Source organism: Pinus tabuliformis, chromosome 2_2 (genome assembly GCF_031772625.1).
Source record: "Pinus tabuliformis cultivar Carrire ecotype Pingquan chromosome 2_2, CPIR1, whole genome shotgun sequence".
NCBI classification, from domain to species: domain Eukaryota; kingdom Viridiplantae; phylum Streptophyta; class Pinopsida; order Pinales; family Pinaceae; genus Pinus; species Pinus tabuliformis.
This window is the reverse complement of record NC_142300.1, coordinates 396429325-396449652: the sequence shown is the minus strand read 5'-3', so window position 1 is coordinate 396449652 and position 20328 is coordinate 396429325. Positions and strand designations below refer to the sequence as shown.

Below are 20328 nucleotides of genomic sequence, written 5' to 3'. Positions count from 1 at the left end.
CAGAAGAGCAAGTTATCGCTCGTGCGCAATATTTGGACTTGATTTACACTCAGTCCGGCACGCTCTACGATAAAATACCTGATGCCCCTAGACCGGAATTCTCAGTTCTTCCTCCTAAATCAAACAATGACTCTCATGCCAGCGATGGCGTGATTGGCGCAATAGACACGAAATCGACAAAGGCTACATCCAAAAAGGCCCGTAAGATTTCAGGTCAAAATGCAAAAGATGAACTTCTTGCCTCGGAAGTAAATGTCGTATCGACAGATAAAGGCAAAGAAACCAATCAACCAGGGGGCAAGAAGAAAGGCAAAGGGAAGAAGAAGAAACAGGAAGAATCATCACCTGAAAAATCTTCGGCAAACCCTCCTGGAAATAGGAAACTAAAATTTTCGTGCATGATATGTGATGAGGATCATCGAACCGCAGATTTTCCACACAGAGCTGAGCTTAAAAAATTCTTCAAGAATTCAAAAACCTCCACAGTGTTAACTGATCCGTTTCCAAATCCAGGAACAAATCTGGTTGAAAGTGGAAATGCTTCCCCGTCTCAAGTGCTAATGTTGTCGGTTTCAAAACAACAAAATGATGCTTTGATATCGACAAGGAACAAAGATTATGGGAATCCGCAACTGTCGAACAACAAGGATGAAGATCAACCTAGTAGTTCGACAACAACTTCGACAGAAGTTGCGCCGCCCATCATTCCTAAATTGACAATAAAACCGCCAAAGGGAGTAGTACACAAGTCGACGTTTAATCCTCGTGCTAGAGCGGCACAGCATTATAATATAGTGGAAGATTTGGCCCAATCGCCATCCGCTATGTCGACTCTTGAAGTACTACAAAATTGCCCATCCCAAAAGCAGGCTTTATTATCAGCCATTGGTGGGATAGAACCAAAGGATTCCAATCTTGTATCCTTCGATCATAAAGGATACAATCCTCAATTACCAGCTCAACTGGCTTTCCTTGTTCAAGTGAAAGCCCTCAACAAAATTGTTCATCGAACAATTATTGATGAGGGGGCATCTACATGCATTATGTCGATGAGTTGCTGGAAAACTTTAGGATCTCCAACCTTGTTGCGATCTTCGACGACATTAAAAGCATTCAACGGAAGGGCATATACGCCATATGGTATTTTAAGTAACTTGAAGGTTGAACTGGGAGGGAAAACAGTAGAAATAGATGTTGAAGTAATTGATGGAAATCTCGATTACAACATCCTACTAGGAAGACCATGGATATATGCTATGGTTGCCGTTGTGTCAACCTATTTTAGGAAGATTGCATTTCCCTTCCAAGGAGGGATTACAATCGTCGATCAACAAAACTTCCTCCCCAATGGTTCTCAAGTTACAGGAAGCATTCCTATGATCCATGGAAGCCCCCATTCGCTTCAAAATATCGAAGTAGGCCTACTAAAAGATCCTATATTAATGGGAACTTTCGCCCTTCCACCTCCAATCAATCTGGCAGAAGTAGCATCAGTAGGAACCTGCAATATGATATCTTCTAAAAAGATCTCAGAAAATGATATCGACATGGATCATGCAATGGTTTTGCCTCCAAGCCCAACGGAAATATTGTAGCAATCAATGTTCCTAGCATGGGAGGCAAACCCAAATCAACGCTCATCAAGTGTTTGGATAGACAGGTCTTAGGAATATGGTAACCCTTCAGATCCTTGGTCGCAAGTGCATATCACCGACGAAGGAATTGTTCAATCAATGGTAATTGAAGGAGCACCATGGAATGATTCCCACCATCGTTCCCTTCTTCCGAATTGTGGAGAAGATACCCCGGATGACCTTTATCATCCTTCAGTTTTTGATTTTCTATCAAATACTATAAACACGGTGGATTTCGAGCGAAACTTGTCCAACATTGAAGAGACTATCACCAGAAATATCTCGACCAAAACAGATGTTGTAGAGAATATTTATGTTGGAAAATGTTGTTCTACTTCAGAACTGGAAATATATGATGCTCTTTTTCGCAAATTCAGAGATGTCTTTGCTTGGTCATATAGTGAAATGCCAGGCATTGACTCGAGTATCGTTGAACACGAAATTAAGATGTATCCAGATGTCAAACCAGTACGACAATGGCTACGGCAGGTGCACCTTAAGAAAGCCGCTGCCATTAAGGCAGAAGTTGAGAAACTTCTCCATGTTGGTTTCATTTACCCGGTTCCTCTAACCGATTGGGTATCGAATATTGTCCCTGTTATGAAAAAACAAGGAACAATTAGAGTGTACATTGATTATAGGGATGTAAATAAAGCTTGTCCAAAAGACAACTACCCTACACCCTTCATCGACCAGATAATTGATGAATGCGTCGGATGCGAAATCTTTTCATTCATGGATGAATTCTCCGGGTATAATCAAATAAATATACGCCCACATGACCAGTCAAAGACTGCATTTATTTGTCCATGGGGCACATTCGCATATCGAAAAATTACCCTTTGGTTTAAAGAATGCAGGGGCGACGTTTCAGAGGGCAATGAATTATGCCTTCCATGACATCAAAAACATCATTCAAACATACCTCGACGACCTTCCGGCTCATTCGCGAAAGCGGACTGATCACTCGCAGCATTTAAGAGCGATATTTCTACGTTGCCGACACTACAAGATACGACTCAATCCACACAAATGTGTATTTTGCGTCAGTTCTGGTCGTTTACTTCGCTTTTTAGTCTCAAAGGACGGGATTCGTCTCGACCCATGTAAGGTTCAGGCAATCATAAATTTTCCTCCACCTTCGAATTTGCTTCAGATTCAGAAACTCCAAGGGAAAGCAAACTTTCTAAGGAGGTTCATTCCAAATTACGCCGAACTTGCTAAAGGATATACACGTCTTTTGAAAAAGGAAGTACCCTTTGTCTGGGATCAGGTTGCGCAAGCTTCCTTTGATGCTTTAAAAGATTCCCTAATGAAAGCATCATTAATGTACGCCCCCGATTATCAAAAAGACTTTAACCTGTATCTAGCTGCAGCGGATACGACCATCGCAATGGTTTTAGTTCAAGAAGACGACAGAATCGAACATCCTATATATTATTTAAGTAAAAACTTAAATGATACAGAAAGCAAATATTCTTATGTTGAGAAGCTAGCGCTCGCAGCTATTCAAGTGATACAGAGATTTCGACACTATGTCCTCTTTCGACAAACTACCATTCTGTCAGATTGCAACCCCATGACTTATATATTGTCGCGACAGTTGCTTGGGGGCAAATATTCAAAATGGATAGCAATCCTACAAGAGTTTGATCTGGAATTTGTAAAATCCAAGTCAAAGAAAGCTCTAGTTTTCGCAGAATTATTATGCGATCTCCCATCGTCGTCCAACGATGAAACATCTGAAGAAACAATCGTGGACGAAAGTTTGTTTCTGATATCTTCAAGCAATGAGTGGTATGGAGATATAATAATTTATCTCCAAACCCAAAAATATAGGCCAAACACCTCCCGCTCCGAACAAAAACGTATTCGATACCAAGCAAAAGACTACATGATCGTCGGTGATACACTTTACCGTCGCGGTATCGATACAGTTCTGAGAAGGTGCCTCACACATGAGGAGGCCGAAAAAGTCCTGAATGATTTCCATTCAGGCACGTGTGGGGGGCATCAATCCGGTTATGCTACAGCGCAGAAAATCTTACGAGCAGGATACTTCTGGCCAACAATGTTTAAAGATTGCATAAACGCAGTCAGAAGTTGCCATGCTTGTCAAATTTTCAATAGCAAAACCAGAAGACCACCCGCACCTCTGCAGCCAATAGTTGTTGTCGAGCCATTCGCCAAATGGGGCATCGATTTCATGACATGTAACCCCACCTCGACCGGGGGGCATGGGTATATCATAGTCGTCGTTGACTATTTTACCAAATGGGCCGAGGCGATGCCTACATTAGATAATACTGGTGAAACAACTGCCCTCTTCTTTTTCAATCATGTAGTCGCCAGATTCGGCGTACCACAAGCTACAGTCACAGATCATGGATCGCATTTTTGCAATCACATGATGATCGAGTTAGCTGCCAAACTAGGGTTTTCTCACGACAGCTCTACTCCGTATTATCCGCAAGCCAACGGACAAGTTGAAGCAATCAACAAGGTCCTGAAACGCATGCTGCAAAGGATGATTGGAGTGCACAAAAGAAGATGGCACCTAATCCTGTACTCAAGTTTGTGGGCTTACCAAACATCGGTAAGGAATGCAACCGAGTTTACACCTTTCCAAATGGTATATGGCCTGGAAGCAGTCTTACCAATCCAGTGCGAAATCTCGTCTCTCAAACTCGCAATTGATCTCCTCCCCGGAACTTCAAAAGAAGAAGTTTGTTTCTTGGAACTAATCCGATTGGATGAAACCCGTCGTGATGCCGCTTTGGCTAATGAAGCCCATAAGAAACGAGTCAAAGTGCAGTTCGACAAAAATGTCAAACCCCGTGTCTTCTCAGAAGGTGACTTGGTCTTGCTTTATGACCAAGAATCCGATAAATTGGGAGCAGGTAAATTTAAGTCTTTATGGATGGGCCCCTATATTGTTAAACGAGTGTTAGCAAAAGGAGCCTACGATTTAATGGATTATGACGGAATTCCACTGGCGCAACCTTGTAACGGGTTGTACCTCAAGCGTTACTATGCGTAATGGTAATCTGTATGCTTTTGTTATGTTTTTGTTTTCGCTAAAGTGTTTATTTTGGTTAAGTAATCCACTTTTTACATTTATTGCGGACGTCAAACCTATTGGAGTCATGTGTTGGATATGCCGATGGAGCGAGTCGTAGTTCACGAAACCTATCTTCCGCGGCCTGGGCCATTTTTGATCCAAGCGGCGAGTTAGTAAGTTTCAGAGGGGTATGTATTGGTCGATCAACAAATAACATCGCTGAATATAGCGCGTTGATAGAAATTCTCTCTAATGCCCCCACACATGGTATACGCCGACTGATTGTCAGGCTAGACTCACAACTCGTCATACTACAACTCACTGGTATCTATTCTATCCGAAATCCAGCTATTTATCTCATGTTCCTAAGGGTTAAGATTTTGGAAAGACAATTTGATTTTATTCATTATCAACATATTTCTAGAAACTTAAACACATTAACTGACTCATTGGCAAATTATGTGTTAGATAGACATTTGCAACATTTATAAAAAGAAGCATACCATCAATGTTTGCATTTGGATCATGTAACTTAACCAAAATAAAACTCAGAAAATCAAAAATATATATAACTGTCTATGGTTTACACATAATGTTCGGTAACCAAGACAAAATCGGTCAAGTGACCAAAAACTCAAAGTGCTAGGGGGCACCCTACTCTAATGATGCTCATGATAGCAAGTCACAGCCTGTGCGATCATGCGTAAGAGACGAGTCCATCGTCTTGGCACACCAGTAGTATGTCGCTACAACCTCAAGGGCAGCTCGTCAGTCCTCACATCTGGAATACCAAGAGTGAGGCCCTCAACCTGCTCCTGTAACACTGTGAGAGTCTCGGCCACATCGAGGTCGTGAAGGATAGCCCTTCCAACAGCCTCTCCTGCTGGGGCGGCAGCTGGCACTCTCAGGCGTACTACTGGCCGAACAGGACCAACATCTGCATGAACACATGAGTTTGATTAAAGTCTTGATAGAATAAAGCACAAGGACATTATAAATGAAAAACGATAAACAGGAATATGGTCAAATATTTTACCAATGGCGCCCCACTGTTCGCCATCCGGCAGTACTAAATCTGGATCACCCTGGAAGTCCATGCCAGCATATGGATACTCGGAATAAACCATCTCCTGACGATCAAACCACCTGAAGAAGGTATCAGAAAATGAAATCTGAGACTGACCAGCATGCCTAGACATATGGTCAACCCATCTCTGCATACGTGGTTCAGTAGGTGAAGGTAAATCGAGTGCAATATACTGCGGCTGCATCAGTGGTATCTTCTCCAAGGCAAAGGCGGTCAAAATAGAACCATACCCAAAGTTCTTCAACCTCCCGCTCTTTATCTTGGTCAATTGTTCTTTCATCACAATAAGTACTGCGTCGCACCAGTTGAACACCTTCGGTTGGAGGCATTCCAAGGCATACTGCATATAAGATCGGTTGGCTACATGAAGAGCCGCACCACCAGCCATCCTACAAAAAGTAAACAGAATAGTCTTGAGGGACCTGTCAGTGACATCACGGATGATGATCTTGTTGTCTTTACTTGGCTGAGATCCCTCTCTGCAATACCGGTGAACATAATCTCTCACAGATTCACCTCCTCGGGCCGAACCTGATAAAGAGATGGGGGCACCCCGCCTCGACAAGCCAGTCAAGAAATAGATGTCTACTACAGTCAAGGGGATAGATTTGCCCCTGATATGGAACACCTGGTTGGTAGGATCCCAAGCATCGAGCAAATACTGCAGTAAGTTGATATGCTGTCTCATGCTAGAAATGCGGAAAAACTTCAGCAAGGCACAGTTCCGCAGTGCGTTTACTGTAACCGGATCATGTAGGGCAAGCATGTCCTCTTCCTCATGCTCACATTCTTGCCATGTAATGGTCATCTTACTCCAAAGATCTCTGAAAAATAAACAAGAGAAGAGTTAGATCCTGATTTTGGTAAGAAACAGGCAAAATTTCCATCAAAAACTGTGCATAAAATTCCTTCTCTGCGCCCATCGCACCTACAATAGTGCTCTGGGTGCGTTGCATGTCAGATGGCCATTAGATAGGACAACATCCAACGCACCTTTCGATACACAGAGGGTGCGCTGAAGGCAGAACGAGTTTTTCAAACCCCTGAGGCTCAGAAAAACCAGGAATCAAGCTCAGAATGCAAAATGGAAAGCATGAAATGAAAGAGCTCAGGTTTGGCTTCTACCTGGTCCAGACGGCGCCGAGAATCGTCCACAGAATCTCCCGGAATCAGCTGATGAAAATCAAAGGGGGAAAGCACCTCCAAAGCTCCAACAAACCAAAGTTCAAATGAAATGGTAAAATGAGAGGTAAAAACACTTTTCATTACTTTTTACGTAGTTCGAAGTAAGATATTAGTGTTATAACTCATTTTTCAACCCTATATGGTTCGTTTCTGACTAGTTTGATGAAGCATTTGAAAATACAGTACAATCTTTGAAAGAACAAAGCTATTTATGGTAAAGTCAAAAAGAGACCATTCAATCGAGCAGTTTTAGCGTGGACTTCATGCTCGTTAAAAAATAAACATAAGAAATGAGCACATGTTCCCCCAGATTTTAAGCTCATTAAAAAATGAACCAATTTCCAGTAAATAACCATCGTGAATATAATACTTCAACCTTTAAAGCCTTGGTCGTGTTTGCACCGTCACCTCCACTTTTGCATTGGCCAATCATTCACCTCCATTTGATTGTTTACCCATTTTGAGGAACAGTTGCGAAGAGTGATCTCACTAGCCATCCTTGTAACACTGCCGTGATTGGAAAATTCCAAACCTTACCTGGAATCAGTTGCTACCCATTTTATCACTCGTTCCTCAAAAGACAAGTCTCCTTTAAGCTCTTTTCAACTGACTCGTAAAATATGAAAAGATTGCCGAGCCATTGGCCTCTCCAGCTTGTTAAAGGGACCGGAAGTGCTATCCCTCCTCTAAATTTTAATCTTTTTGGACCTGAGGGATTATTACACAAAAAGATCGAGCGCTTGTTTTGTTCGGCTCGTTAAAACTATCGAAAATTCACCCCTTCTGTATTGTTTTATACTTTTTCGGACTTAAGGGATTAGATGACGAAAAAGGAATTTTGGAGTTTCCTTTACGTTCCTTTTTAGACTCTCTAAAATTGAAAAGGACCGAGTTATCTTTGTCATTAAACTCGTTAAAATTTCAATAGCGACAAACTTGTCTATAGACGAGAACGAGTTTCACTATCGCTAGGCTCGTTAAAACATAGCGATGGGTTTTCCCGAAGGGAAAATTATAGAACAAGCATATGTTATCCTCCTCAAGCTTGATAAAAATAAAGAGGTACTGGTCAGCAATGACTGGGGAAAATTGGGAAGAAAACTTGAAGAAACTTTGTTGGTAGCAAGTCGCTCCTGAACATGATTCACTCCGCATCCAAGTCGGATTGGGTTGTTTCATTCACCGGTCACATCACCATGGTCCCATCATACCATCCACATTTGGGGTTAATGCTACCAATCCATCACGTCAGTGTCGCCGATATGTTCAAGAGAAGTCATTCAGAGAATTCACCTGTGTCTCACCCACTACAATACATTTATACTCCATTCTTTTATGATCGCCACCCTGAACCTTATATCACCAGATCGTTTTCACCTCCATTAAAATCATTTGCTCTGTTCCATGTCATTGATGTGGGATTCATTAAGGCCCTCCTATGACAGATCATTTATTGTCGACATCAGCTCATTATCCAAGAAGTTGATCTAGGAACACCCCATTCAATACTTTGAAGCTTTCATGCATCAATGGCAAGTTTCTCACTTCCGGCGACAGGTTTACATCAATGACCTTCGACCGAAAGATTTTGCGTGGTGTTCGACGCCAAGTCCTTTATTCACACCACGTGAATTGTACTGCAGTACCTTGAGGGTCATTATCATTATCGGTGATTCCTCTCACGCTTGTTAACAGCTTACATCATTGGCTGGTAATCAAGCGATGTCTTTCCATGTTCGACTTCAGAACATTTCTCACATGGATAGGCTTGTACTTCGAGTGAAGATCGAACGAGATTGAAGACCCCAGATCTAGTTTCATCCATCCGGGCTGCGATATACATTCAGGAAAATAGAAACATCAAATGTACATCATGGCTGCACAGATAATCACCCAATCAAAGGGATGATGGCTCTATCAAAATCATCAGTCTTCACTCAGACGATTGTCTGTCCTATGTACATGAAAATGAATTTATGAAGCTGAGCATGGGAATGCCCACCTCAGCTAGATCATGAAAAAATTATGAAGCTAATGTATTGTATTGTATCTTATTACAAGTCTCCTCCCAGCATTGAAAGAACTTCGAATCCTCATAATAAAGCATTTCACCCGACATCAAAAGATTAACGACCTCATGCTTTAGGGGGCAACTGTTATAGACATTTTTGGGCACTACAACCCCAAGCATGAAATGTCCATAAACCAAGGGCTCCTAATTCCCTAAAAGTGTTGTTCTAACCCCTAAAGGAACAAGGTCAACAGATTACAGCTTCTCCCAGAAGTTCTCTATAAAAAAACTGCTCAGAATTGGTCAAAACAGGATCATTTCAGCTGCTCCACTGGCCAGGTGCGTTGCATCTCATCTAAATACACTGTGTGGGTGCGTTGCATTTCAAAAATCCCTTCTATGGGGTGCGATGGGTGAGAAATGACAAATGGCAGTGTCATTCCGCGAGGTGGAGAGGCAATGGAAGCTTCCAGAAACTTCTCCTGTGACACTTGCCTCTCTAAATTCAACCAAGGATGAGTAAGAGATCATCAATATCCAAGTGGAAGCAAGAACTATCAGAGGGAAGACACTAATCAAATCATAAGCTGACTCATCTCCATTACAGATATCTATATATGGATCCCTCATCCCAGAGATCCAGAGGCTGGAATTTTGCATATTGTAAGGAATTGTTGTTGGTTTCTTGAGACAAGCATCAGATTGTTGGGTGATCTAAGCTTTGTATGAGGTGAAGAGGGGCTTCTTTGCTGAGAGGTTGATGCTGGGTCAGAACAACTAGTTGTAACTCCTCTTGGCTCTTTCTTGTTTATCAATAAAAGCTATTCTAGTTTTCGTCCATACTCTTGTGTCACTGATATTTGTTGCATTTGTATGGTCAATTTACATCTAATCTTAGATTGTTTATGATTATAGATCCATGTCTTTGTATAGTGCTATGCTACTATGATCTTACAGGTACTTTGTGAAGCTGGGCGTGCAAGGGAGCAGGTAGCGAAAGACTATCAAAGAAGAGAGGAATCAAATCAGGAGATTAGCGCAAGACAGAGGTTGGTCTTCTTGTTCCTTTCTATTTATAATTCATAAAGGAAAAACAAAAGTAGCTTTACTCTGTTTGTTTCTAAGGCAGCTGTCACACCTTAGTGGGATAGAGCAGTTCTATATAGACACTTTTCCCTGTAACAGTGTTCCCTTTGCTTTATTGCTGTAATAATTTATTGGTTGTATTACTGTGAATTTAGATTGTTGTTACTATGATTTTTTGTTACTACTATTTTCTTGTTTTTATTCAATTATTATGCTTGATTGATTGCTCAATATTGGGTAGGGAACATGTGGCCTGCATATACTTTGCACGGTAGCCTTGAAACAATTAACGAGCCCTGGGTTGAAAATTAATGTTGGGAAGGGTGAATTCCATAATTCATATATGAACACCAACATTTTGGCATTGTTGTCGGGGAGGCTATCTAAGGTGAAAAAGTACGACCAGTATTGACCATAGGAACACTCTCTTGCCCTGATTAGGTAGTTCTTACCTCTTTCAGGGCCCGAGCTCAGATTTTGTGATTTTCTTTTTCTTTCTCTTAGGAACACTCTCTCACCCTGATTAGGTAGTTTTTACCTCTTTCAAGACCCGAGCTTTAAATTTTGTGATTGGGTTATTTTCCTTTCTTTGTTTTCTTGATTTTAGGAACACTCTCTCACCCTGGTTAGGCAAAGTTTGCACTAAACCTCTTCCAAGGCCTAAGCTTAAATTGTTGGATTGTTTATTTTTCTTGTTAATTATAGGGGCCATCCTCTTGTCCTGGACAGGCAAGTTTTTTTTTACCCTGTTCCAGGACCTGAGCTTTAGATTTATTTGGATGTTTTTCCTTCACTTTTAGATTGCATGAATAGAGAAATGAATAAAAGGGGCAGAGGAAGACCCCCAAAAAGAGGAAGGAAAGATCTAGGTAGAATTACCTATATCCAAGAAATCATTTCAAGAGCTGAGTCAAGAGCATCATCACGAGTTGTTGTTAGGGTTAGATCTCATACGAGATCTGGAGGACAATCAGTTTCACAACTAGAACCTCCCCCAATAACAAAAGCAGAACTCAGGGAAGAAGAAATAGGAAGAGAGGAAATTGAGGAATTGAGAATTGCAAGTTCAGAAGAAGAAGAGGAAGACTTGAGGGAATTAACTCCACCATTTGATCGAGGAAGTGATTTTAGACAAACTCAACCCCGTGTTATAGAGAAACTAGAATCTATTTAGATTCCAAGTGAATATTGGAACATATTCATGGCCCATACAACTTCCATGATCAAATTCCTAATTGAATATATTAGAGATGATGCACCTATGAAACCTATTCCTTTAACAGCATTACATAATTTCCATTGTCTCTCCTCTAAATATCCAGACACATTCCTCTTCGAATTCAACATTGTCTATCAAGGATATGATTATATTTCTGATGCTCAGAAATTGAAGATATTCCCTTCTACTCTAAAAGGAATAGATCTGAGATGGTTTATGGGTTTAGGGGGGAAATCTATTACAACATGGGATGACATGAAGAAAATTTTCCTTAACAAATATCAAGACTACTGCAAATCTTGAGATATTAAAGAGGAAATATTTAAGATTGTGTAGAAAGAGGATGAGAACATGAAGGACGTTGTGGAGCGCTTTAAATATAGCCTACAAATATCGAGCCATAGTGATCTGGATAAGAGTATCTTAAAGATATTTTTTCTCCGAGCAATAAGGGAGGAATCTTTGGAACTCTTGAACGTGGTAGGAAAGGGAGATATCTCAAAGGAATTATTTGACAGCATATGTGAGTTGTGTATCAAATTTTCACGTGGAGCTGCAAGGCATAAGCAAGGAGTACGAGATCTCAAGGCATCCAGTAGTGGGGTTACAAAAGCAAAATTTGGAAACTTGCTAGATGATTTGAGGACTGATATTCTAAGCACATTATCCTCACAGTTGGATATTCTACAGGAAAAATAGAAATAGATGGAAGTTGAGAAGGCAATGGCCATTTTCTGCCCTCAATGTAGGAAGAAGCACAGGCTGAAGGAATGCCCACTCAATACTATTGAAACTTGTGCAATATGTGATCAAATTCATTCCACTAGAACATGTCCATCTCTCCTAGGCTGAAGGAAGTTCTCTAAGAAGAAAATGAAGAAGTAGATCAGCTTTACTTCATGGGATCAAATAAGCCATGGAAACCACAGCCACAGAACATGAATCAAAGTATGTCTCAAGATCCTTCTCAGCATTTTAATAATTTGAATTTTGGGCCTCATCCTATACCATTTCCACCTTCATGGCTGCAACACTATCAGTGTCCAATTCCCTGGAAATCATGGTCCCCCTAACCTGGTCTAGCCCCTTCATGGTCCCAGATCTAGTGTGGACCTCCTCTTCCTACAGGTCAATTTTTCCAGCCTGTTATCACTGAAAATATTTCAAAGGAAAAGGAGAGCAGAAATCTTCATCAAATTCAAGCAAGGCAGCTCCTCAATTAAGCAAGGTATTTTCTTCCAAGTTGTTTTGTCTAAAGAAATTTCAAAGGAGAAAATGTCAAAAGAAAGGAAAATATCATCATCAGTACAACCATCACCAATGTACAAGAATGACAGAAACAAGGCAGCCAGCAGTCAAGAAGAAAGACAGAGCTTTGAGGAGGATAAGGAGAAATTTTGATACCAGCTATGAATCCACGTTTTCGTAGCGCAAACAGTGTAAAAATCCTGTTTTGCGCTACGAAATCAGTGATTTCGCAGCGCGCTGCGAAACCCCTGTAGCAGTCTGTTTCAGCTGAAGAAACTCTGTTTTCTGCTTTTACTATTCAATTTCTAAAAGCTTTCCTGAGCAGCTGAGAACTTAATTTTGAAAAATGAAAGAGTCTTTTCTTCCTAACATGCTGCACTACAAAAACCTCTTTCAGTTTCTTCAAATTCGTTCTGAGGTGGGAGGAATTTATAGTTAAACTTGCGCTACGAAACTGCAGAAAGTCAAGCTTTGTCTACTGGTTTTAGTAGTGTTTTTCAAAATCCGTTTCTGGTCACATGAAAGGCTATATTGGAATTCTGAAGTAGTTTTCTCTTCATAACATTTCCAGCTACAATAACCTATCTCACTTTATTCTTATGTGTTTTCAGTTGGGAGATAAGAAGCTTTCATTGAGACCCTAATTTTCAGAAAACGGATTTTTCCCTGTTTGCCACGTGTTTTTCAAGGACAGTTTCTGGACAGCTGGAGAAATATTTTCAAAAACCAGGAGAGGTTTTTGTTCTGGAAAACATGGGATACAAAAACCTCCTTCAGTTTCGTAAAATGTGTCATGGATGAAGAGATAAAGGCTCTGCAATTTTCAAGGAACTAACCCTAAAAACAGGGAAACATGTTCCCTAATTTCTAGGGTTTCTCATCAGCAGTTGGGTGACCACGTGGGAGGCTTCATCAAATTCGACCTCATGGAGTGTTAGGTGTCAAACAATTCTTTAAATGTTTAGATAAGTTTGTTGTAATCATAATAAGGAGTTACACTCCTAGTTGTATTAGGTCTCTAGGACTACTAGTTAGGTGTCAAATACATTTAATGGTTTGTTTTATGGTTAGAATAGGTGTCACTGATGGCAAATTCGAATTCTCTTGAGGAGGGATGATGGAATCCTAATTGTAAATGCTTTATATAGAGCAAGAGGTCGAATTAGCAAAGGGTTGGAGACTTTTTGGCTCAATTGCTGCTCTATGTGCAGACTGTGTATATTTTTAACCTAATGCAGAATTTCTACTTAGACAACTCAAGATTCATGAAGAGTTCTTGTATGTTCTTGTTTTGATGGCATCTTCCAATGCTTACATTGCAGTGAGGTTTACTTATGATACTCAGAATTCATCAAAGATGCTCTGACTTCCTTCATAGATAAACTAACTGTGTTTCACTGTTTTATATTTGCATTTCTGCACTTGAACTCTATAATGCCTTGACTTCCATGCTAGGTAGAATGTTTTGGCTTCACTACTCAGGATTCAAAGAGGGTTTTTAGTGTCCTATTGTCTCATGGCTTTCCTCTTTCACTTACTTGCAGTGGTATGAATACATGTTACTTAGAATTCATCAATGATGCTCTAACTTCCTTCATGTATTTATAAACTGTGTTTCCTTGCATTGTATCTTTGTTTTGTTGATGTATAAAAACTCTCTATGCCCTGACTTCATGTTAAGTTGATCTTGTTGTGGTACTGAACATACTTTGACTCCATAGCCCAATGGTAGCCAACATTCATCTTTCAACCTATAAACATATACAATCACAAACCATAGAGTTAGCCATCTATCTTATTCTTTAATCAAAATCTTTAACCCTTTGAGAGAGCCCTCTCAGGCTGAGGAGGCTAAGCCTCAGCCAAAAGTTTGGTTTGAAATAGTTACTCAAAGTCTTCCTGATCAGCAGCCTATCAGGGGCATGAACTAGTGTCATCCAGAAATATGTCTAACCTCCCGGCAGACGCACCAAAATGTTATCACAAAATCACTACTGAGGGCTGCAACCAAGCGGGATTTCATGTAACTATTTCAACCTATCTTTAGACCAAAGATTAGCCTCTTTGATCAGAGAGGGCTCTCTCACAAACTCTTGATAAAATCCTTCAAACAATGGATGGCTAACTCCTTATTTAATCATGAAAGCAAAGCTGGTTGGAAACACATCAAACTGGTTCTCATTGGGCTATGGAGTCTATTATATTAAGTAAACAAGGAAAACATGGTCATCTCATGGAAATCAAGGCTCTTTGCATTACATGTCAAACATACTCCACCAAAACATAGCTTGCTGAATACACAGGAAGTCAGAGCATATGATTATGAATTCTGAGTGATTGCATTACAACAAGACTATAAAATAACATAAAGTATAAAACACCATCATTATATTTGAACATGACAATCCATCGAGAATCTTGAGAAGAGAATAACACTGTTTTACTATTACTGTCAAAAAGGTCTTACAATGGCCCAAAACAACTCTGTTTTTCTATAAAATATCCAACCCCTTTTTACATCCTACCTTGATCCATATATAGACAAGCAAACTCAACACCTCGAGCTTCCTCCTCCAGCATGAGGGGAGCCTCGAAGGTGGCTATTAACTATTCCTACATGCTATTTAATTAATGCATTTATTACAAAGTGCTGAAATGTAATTGCACACAATCCTAATCAAACTAAAACATTAATTCCTTTCTCCTCGTATGCTTGATGCTTTTCTGGCTCTTGACACATGTCCTTTTGCTGCTTGAGTTGAGATGACTGAAGGAAAGTACACTAAATGAGTTGGCCTTGGATTCCAGTCACGTAGATGGCTTCATTAATTAACTAAAGAAGGTGCTCTGTTTTTACGGCTTCTGTCTCCCAACATTCTCCTAAAGTGTAGCCACATGTTCCCAAGTCTTTTAATAATCCCAGGTATGGAATGCTGACTTGTTTCTGATTGTGCTGTAGGTGGTATTAATAGACAAGTATTTTTCTTCCTTAACTCCCGCTCACAGTATCACACTAACTGCTCTGCGCTTTAAAACATCACCTACAGCAGTTTCGTAGCGCGCTACGAAACTGCTGTGTGATTTAGAAAACACAGTCTTCTTCACTGGTTTCTGCTAACACTGTGCTTATGGCTCTGAACTGAATCTGCCCTTGATATGCTTTATACTCTGAGGTAGTTGCCTATTTAAGAGCAACAGCTAAGCCAGTTATGATATGATTGTGAGGACCACTTTGAAAACCAGGGAACACAGCTGCGTTAATCTTTTCCTCATAGTCATACTTAACCTCTTGCCCCTGCTTGTTGATTTCTTTGATTATCATGTTCCTTGGATGCTGTGTTTTCTGGCTCTTTAAACTTGGCATATATATCACCTTTGTAGAATTGCCTCGTTCTCAACCCAAGAATAAAAGAAATCATGGCTCCAAAGAGGGTCATGACTGTCATAATGATAAACGAAACCTGAAAACATTTATGCCCAGTGCAAGTAAACGCGCTCACAGACGAACAAGTCCCAAGAGCAGTACACTGCTTTCTTGTCTCTTGGTCATACATATGCTCCACAACTCTGACAAACAGAAGATAAGATCCCAACGGGCTCGCAACCGCTCCGAAATTATAAAGAGTTGCAGCTCCGAAATTATAAAGAGTTGCATAATACTTCAGGCCAAATATCTCTGAGATGACTGCATACATTACAGGCCACTGAGCTCCAAAACACAGTCCAATTATAATGGACGCTATGTACAGTGATCCCGGAAGAGCGAAGGCTATGAAAATATGTCCAATGCAAGCAATAAGCATAATTATGGTCAACATCAGCGGCCTCGGAAATTTATACCTCTGGAGAAGAATTTCTGATAAAAACCCAGAAACAACACGGCCTAGAAAATTCCATATGCTGATAAGAGCAACAAAGGTGGTTATATTCTGGTGAGTGTAACCAAGAGATTTTCCAATTAAAGCTTGAGGAATTATGAAGTATCTGCCATAACTTGGGCTTGGCAATTCGTTGGGTGACAGATAACCATACCAATGAATATCCAACCATATTCATGATCGCCCGGTGCAAAATCTCTGGATTATTATAAGCTTCTGTATAAGCAAGATTTTCTTGAACTGTGGCTTTTAAATGAGCGCCAGAAATTATAATGACAATCCTCCATTTGCGCATGAACGGAATGGTCTATAACACCCGGCAATTCCACAAACATAATCCACAATCCGGCGCGCTGTTGTAGAGGCCATGTGTCATATAGTTAACACGTATGTTATTACCTGTCCAGTAAGACCTTTATTTGCTCATTGCCATCTCTAACCAAGGCTTCACGTTTCCATTACCTTTTTTTAAGGTCGAATCAACGAACCATTTGATGATTAATGCATTTACATTACACCTTTGGAGGTTCATTCAATCGAAGAAAAAAAACAATTAATGACCAGATCAAGTATTCAAGGATGTCACTCCATTAGCAACAACCAAATCATTGATACTATTGCGTTCATACTATTCCAGTGATCTCATGTTGCAGACATTGCACTTGGACTCTTTCACACCATACATAAGACTACTCCATACACAACGTCCCACACATCGCCTTCCTTTTTTTTAACTGTTCGCCCATTAGTCAATGCAAAGGACTAGTTCAGAGAATCACTTGGCCGTGGTTAATCGTTCATACCTGACAATAAACAATGATTAAACCTTCAAAGCATGACCCCAGATCAACGAACATTTGTTTATTCCCACATCCTGGTCCAGATCAACACGCGGGAGCATCTTCATCAATTTGATTACATGACCAGATCAATATAATAATTTCATTCCACAATTAGGACCCTTGGATTATCATTTTGCCCATGCAATCAACAAAATAAACAAGTCATCACTCAACAAACAATCTGCCACTACGTCGGATTGCATTCTTTCATACACAACAACACATTAATTCATCAGGCGCTCTCGACCTCCCTCATTCACCGGTACCATGATATGCTCCATTCAATGCATATAACAACCACAGGTCAACACAACGATTATACCAACAACCGACAGTAAACACAGAGTAACCAAATCGACCTCAATCCATCAACAACTCTCTGGTATTCAACTGACATTTAGGGGATCGACCACCTATTATGTAGAGCGATTTACATTACAGGCTACCCAAATTGCTATGCTTCTAACTTTTGTATTACATATTTAGCATATTGATTTAACCTTTTTGCTACAGGTGCACAAAGAAATCAATAGTCCACTTCAAATATCAGTTCGAGCCACATAAAGACAAGACTATCATATAAAGAAAACCAGATTCACATTGCATCCTTGGAGTGTCTGGCATAGCATCAACCTGTGTGTGAATTGTGTCCTCCTCAGCTACCACACTTTAAGAATTTGAACTAGTGTCATCCAGAAATATGTCTAACTATTTCAACCTATCTTTAGACCAAAGATTAGCCTCTTTGATCAGAGAGGGCTCTCTCACAAACTCTTGATAAAATCCTTCAAACAATGGATGGCTAACTCCTTATTTAATCATGAAAGCAAAGCTGGTTGGAAACACATCAAACTGGTTCTCATTGGGCTATGGAGTCTATTATATTAAGTAAACAAGGAAAACATGGTCATCTCATGGAAATCAAGGCTCTTTGCATTACATGTCAAACATACTCCACCAAAACATAGCTTGTTGAATACACAGGAAGTCAGAGCATATGATTATGAATTCTGAGTGATTGCATTACAACAAGACTATAAAATAACATAAAGTATAAAACACCATCATTATATTTGAACATGACAATCCATCGAGAATCTTGAGAAGAGAATAACACTGTTTTACTATTATTGTCAAAAAGGTCTTACAATGGCCCAAAACAACTCTGTTTTTCTATAAAATATCCAACCCCTTTTTACATCCTACCTTGATCCATATATAGACAAGCAAACTCAACACCTCGAGCTTCCTCCTCCAGCATGAGGGGAGCCTCGAAGGTGGCTATTAACTATTCCTACATGCTATTTAATTAATGCATTTATTACAAAGTGCTGAAATGTAATTGCACACAATCCTAATCAAACTAAAACATTAATTCCTTTCTCCTCGTATGCTTGATGCTTTTCTGGCTCTTGACACATGTCCTTTTGCTGCTTGAGTTGAGATGACTGAAGGAAAGTACATTAAATAAGTTGGCCTTGGATTCCAGTCACGTAGATGGCTTCATTAATTAACTAAAGAAGGTGCTCTGTTTTCACGGCTTCTGTCTCCCAACATTTTCCTAAAGTGTAGCAACATGTTCCCAAGTCTTTTAATAACCTCAGGTATGGAATGCTGACATGTTTCTGATTGTGCTGTAGATGGTATTGATAAACAAGTGTTTCTCTTCCTTATCTCCTGCTCACGGTATCACACTAGCTGCTCTGCGCTTTTAAAAACATCACCTACAGCAGTTTCGTAGCGCGCTACGAAACTGCTGTGTGATTTAGAAAACACAGTCTTCTTCACTGGTTTCTGCTAACACTGTGCTTATGGCTCTGAACTGAATCTGCCCTTGATATGCTTTATACTCTGAGGTAGTTGCCTATTTAAGAGCAACAGCTAAGCCAGTTATGATATGATTGTGAGGACCACTTTGAAAACCAGGGAACACAGCTGCGTTAATCTTTTCCATGTAGTCAGCTATAGGGTCAAAAAACACATGGTTAGTTTGATAATCATCATAACATCCTATCTCTTTAGACCACTGATCCTTAGCCACACAAAATTCCTTTGATGTGCTATCCAACTGCCTTTCTGCATGATGCCCACAAACAATGGAATTTTCCTCATTATTATCATCATCCTTTGGTGTAAGCTGCTGCAAGAAATTACAAAAATGAACAATCTTTTCCTCTACCTGAGGGTCATCAAAAATTTCTTCCAACATTTCTTCTTGGTGCTTGTAATCATGTTCATTTTGATAATGATCCGAAGACTGACAAGTCTGCTGCATCTCTACATCAATATCAGAGGATTGAACATGGTTTTCATAAGTAAACCCCTGCTGATCTTCATGCTGCATTTCATGAGATGTTGTACTTTCTTCTTGGTGCTGAAATGCATTGTTATGAAGAGCCTCTAAAATTTCTTCATCCATAAACTCATCATCATCATAACAATCCTCCAAGTACTGAATAAGACTTGAAGAATGTCTACAACAATCTTTGAGCAACAATAAGGAAGGATGACACTCTTTATACATGTCATAGAACACATCATGGAAATCAGCAAGAGAAGATAATGAACCATTTTCCAAACTTTTATACCAAGACCATGCTTTTCCTTCTAAAGTGGCCATAAACATCCTCATGAGACAATCCTCAGGAAAGTGAACCTTAAGACTGCGTACATGCATATGAAACCTAACCAAATGAAGAGCAGCATTGTCCTTCTTTTCATCTTTGAATATTGGAAGATCATCTAACCAATCAACCTTTGGCATAGGATTTGGAAAACCAGGGATATGAGACCGATTCATAGGAGCATACCTGGCATTCATTCTTGCAGTGGAACTCATCTTGTAACTTCATCAAGCTACTGATCTTCTAGCAGTGGAGTCACCTTCTAATTTCTTATTTGATGTGTGGAGTCGCCAAGGTAGTTTTGCAGCCTCAAAAAGATGTTTGACCTCCTGCTACCTTCAGAAGTTCAACCTCTTAATTTCAGGAATGAATAGACTTCAGGCTCCCGGCAGACGCACCAAAATGTTATCACAAAATCACTACTGAGGGCTGCAACCAAGCGGGATTTCATGT

At 40.1% G+C, this 20328-nt stretch overlaps 1 protein-coding gene and 1 pseudogene across 1 annotated transcript; one reads left to right on the top strand and one right to left on the bottom strand.

The window, feature by feature from the left end:
- Nucleotides 1–11238, top strand: part of LOC149192944 (sphingosine-1-phosphate lyase-like) — a 63525-nt pseudogene extending 52287 nt beyond the window's left edge.
- Nucleotides 11239–15812: 4574 nt separating this feature from the next.
- On the bottom strand, nt 15813–16334 carry LOC149192943 (uncharacterized). The gene has a single exon (XM_089407163.1). The coding sequence runs from the start codon at nt 16332–16334 to the stop codon at nt 15813–15815; it is 522 nt and encodes a 173-aa protein (XP_089263289.1).
- Between the last annotated feature and the right edge of the window lie 3994 nt (nt 16335–20328).

Coding starts and splice junctions, on each gene's coding strand:
- LOC149192943 (XM_089407163.1), bottom strand. CDS start 16,334: ATGCTTATTGCTTGCATTGGACATATTTTCATAGCCTTCGCTCTTCCG.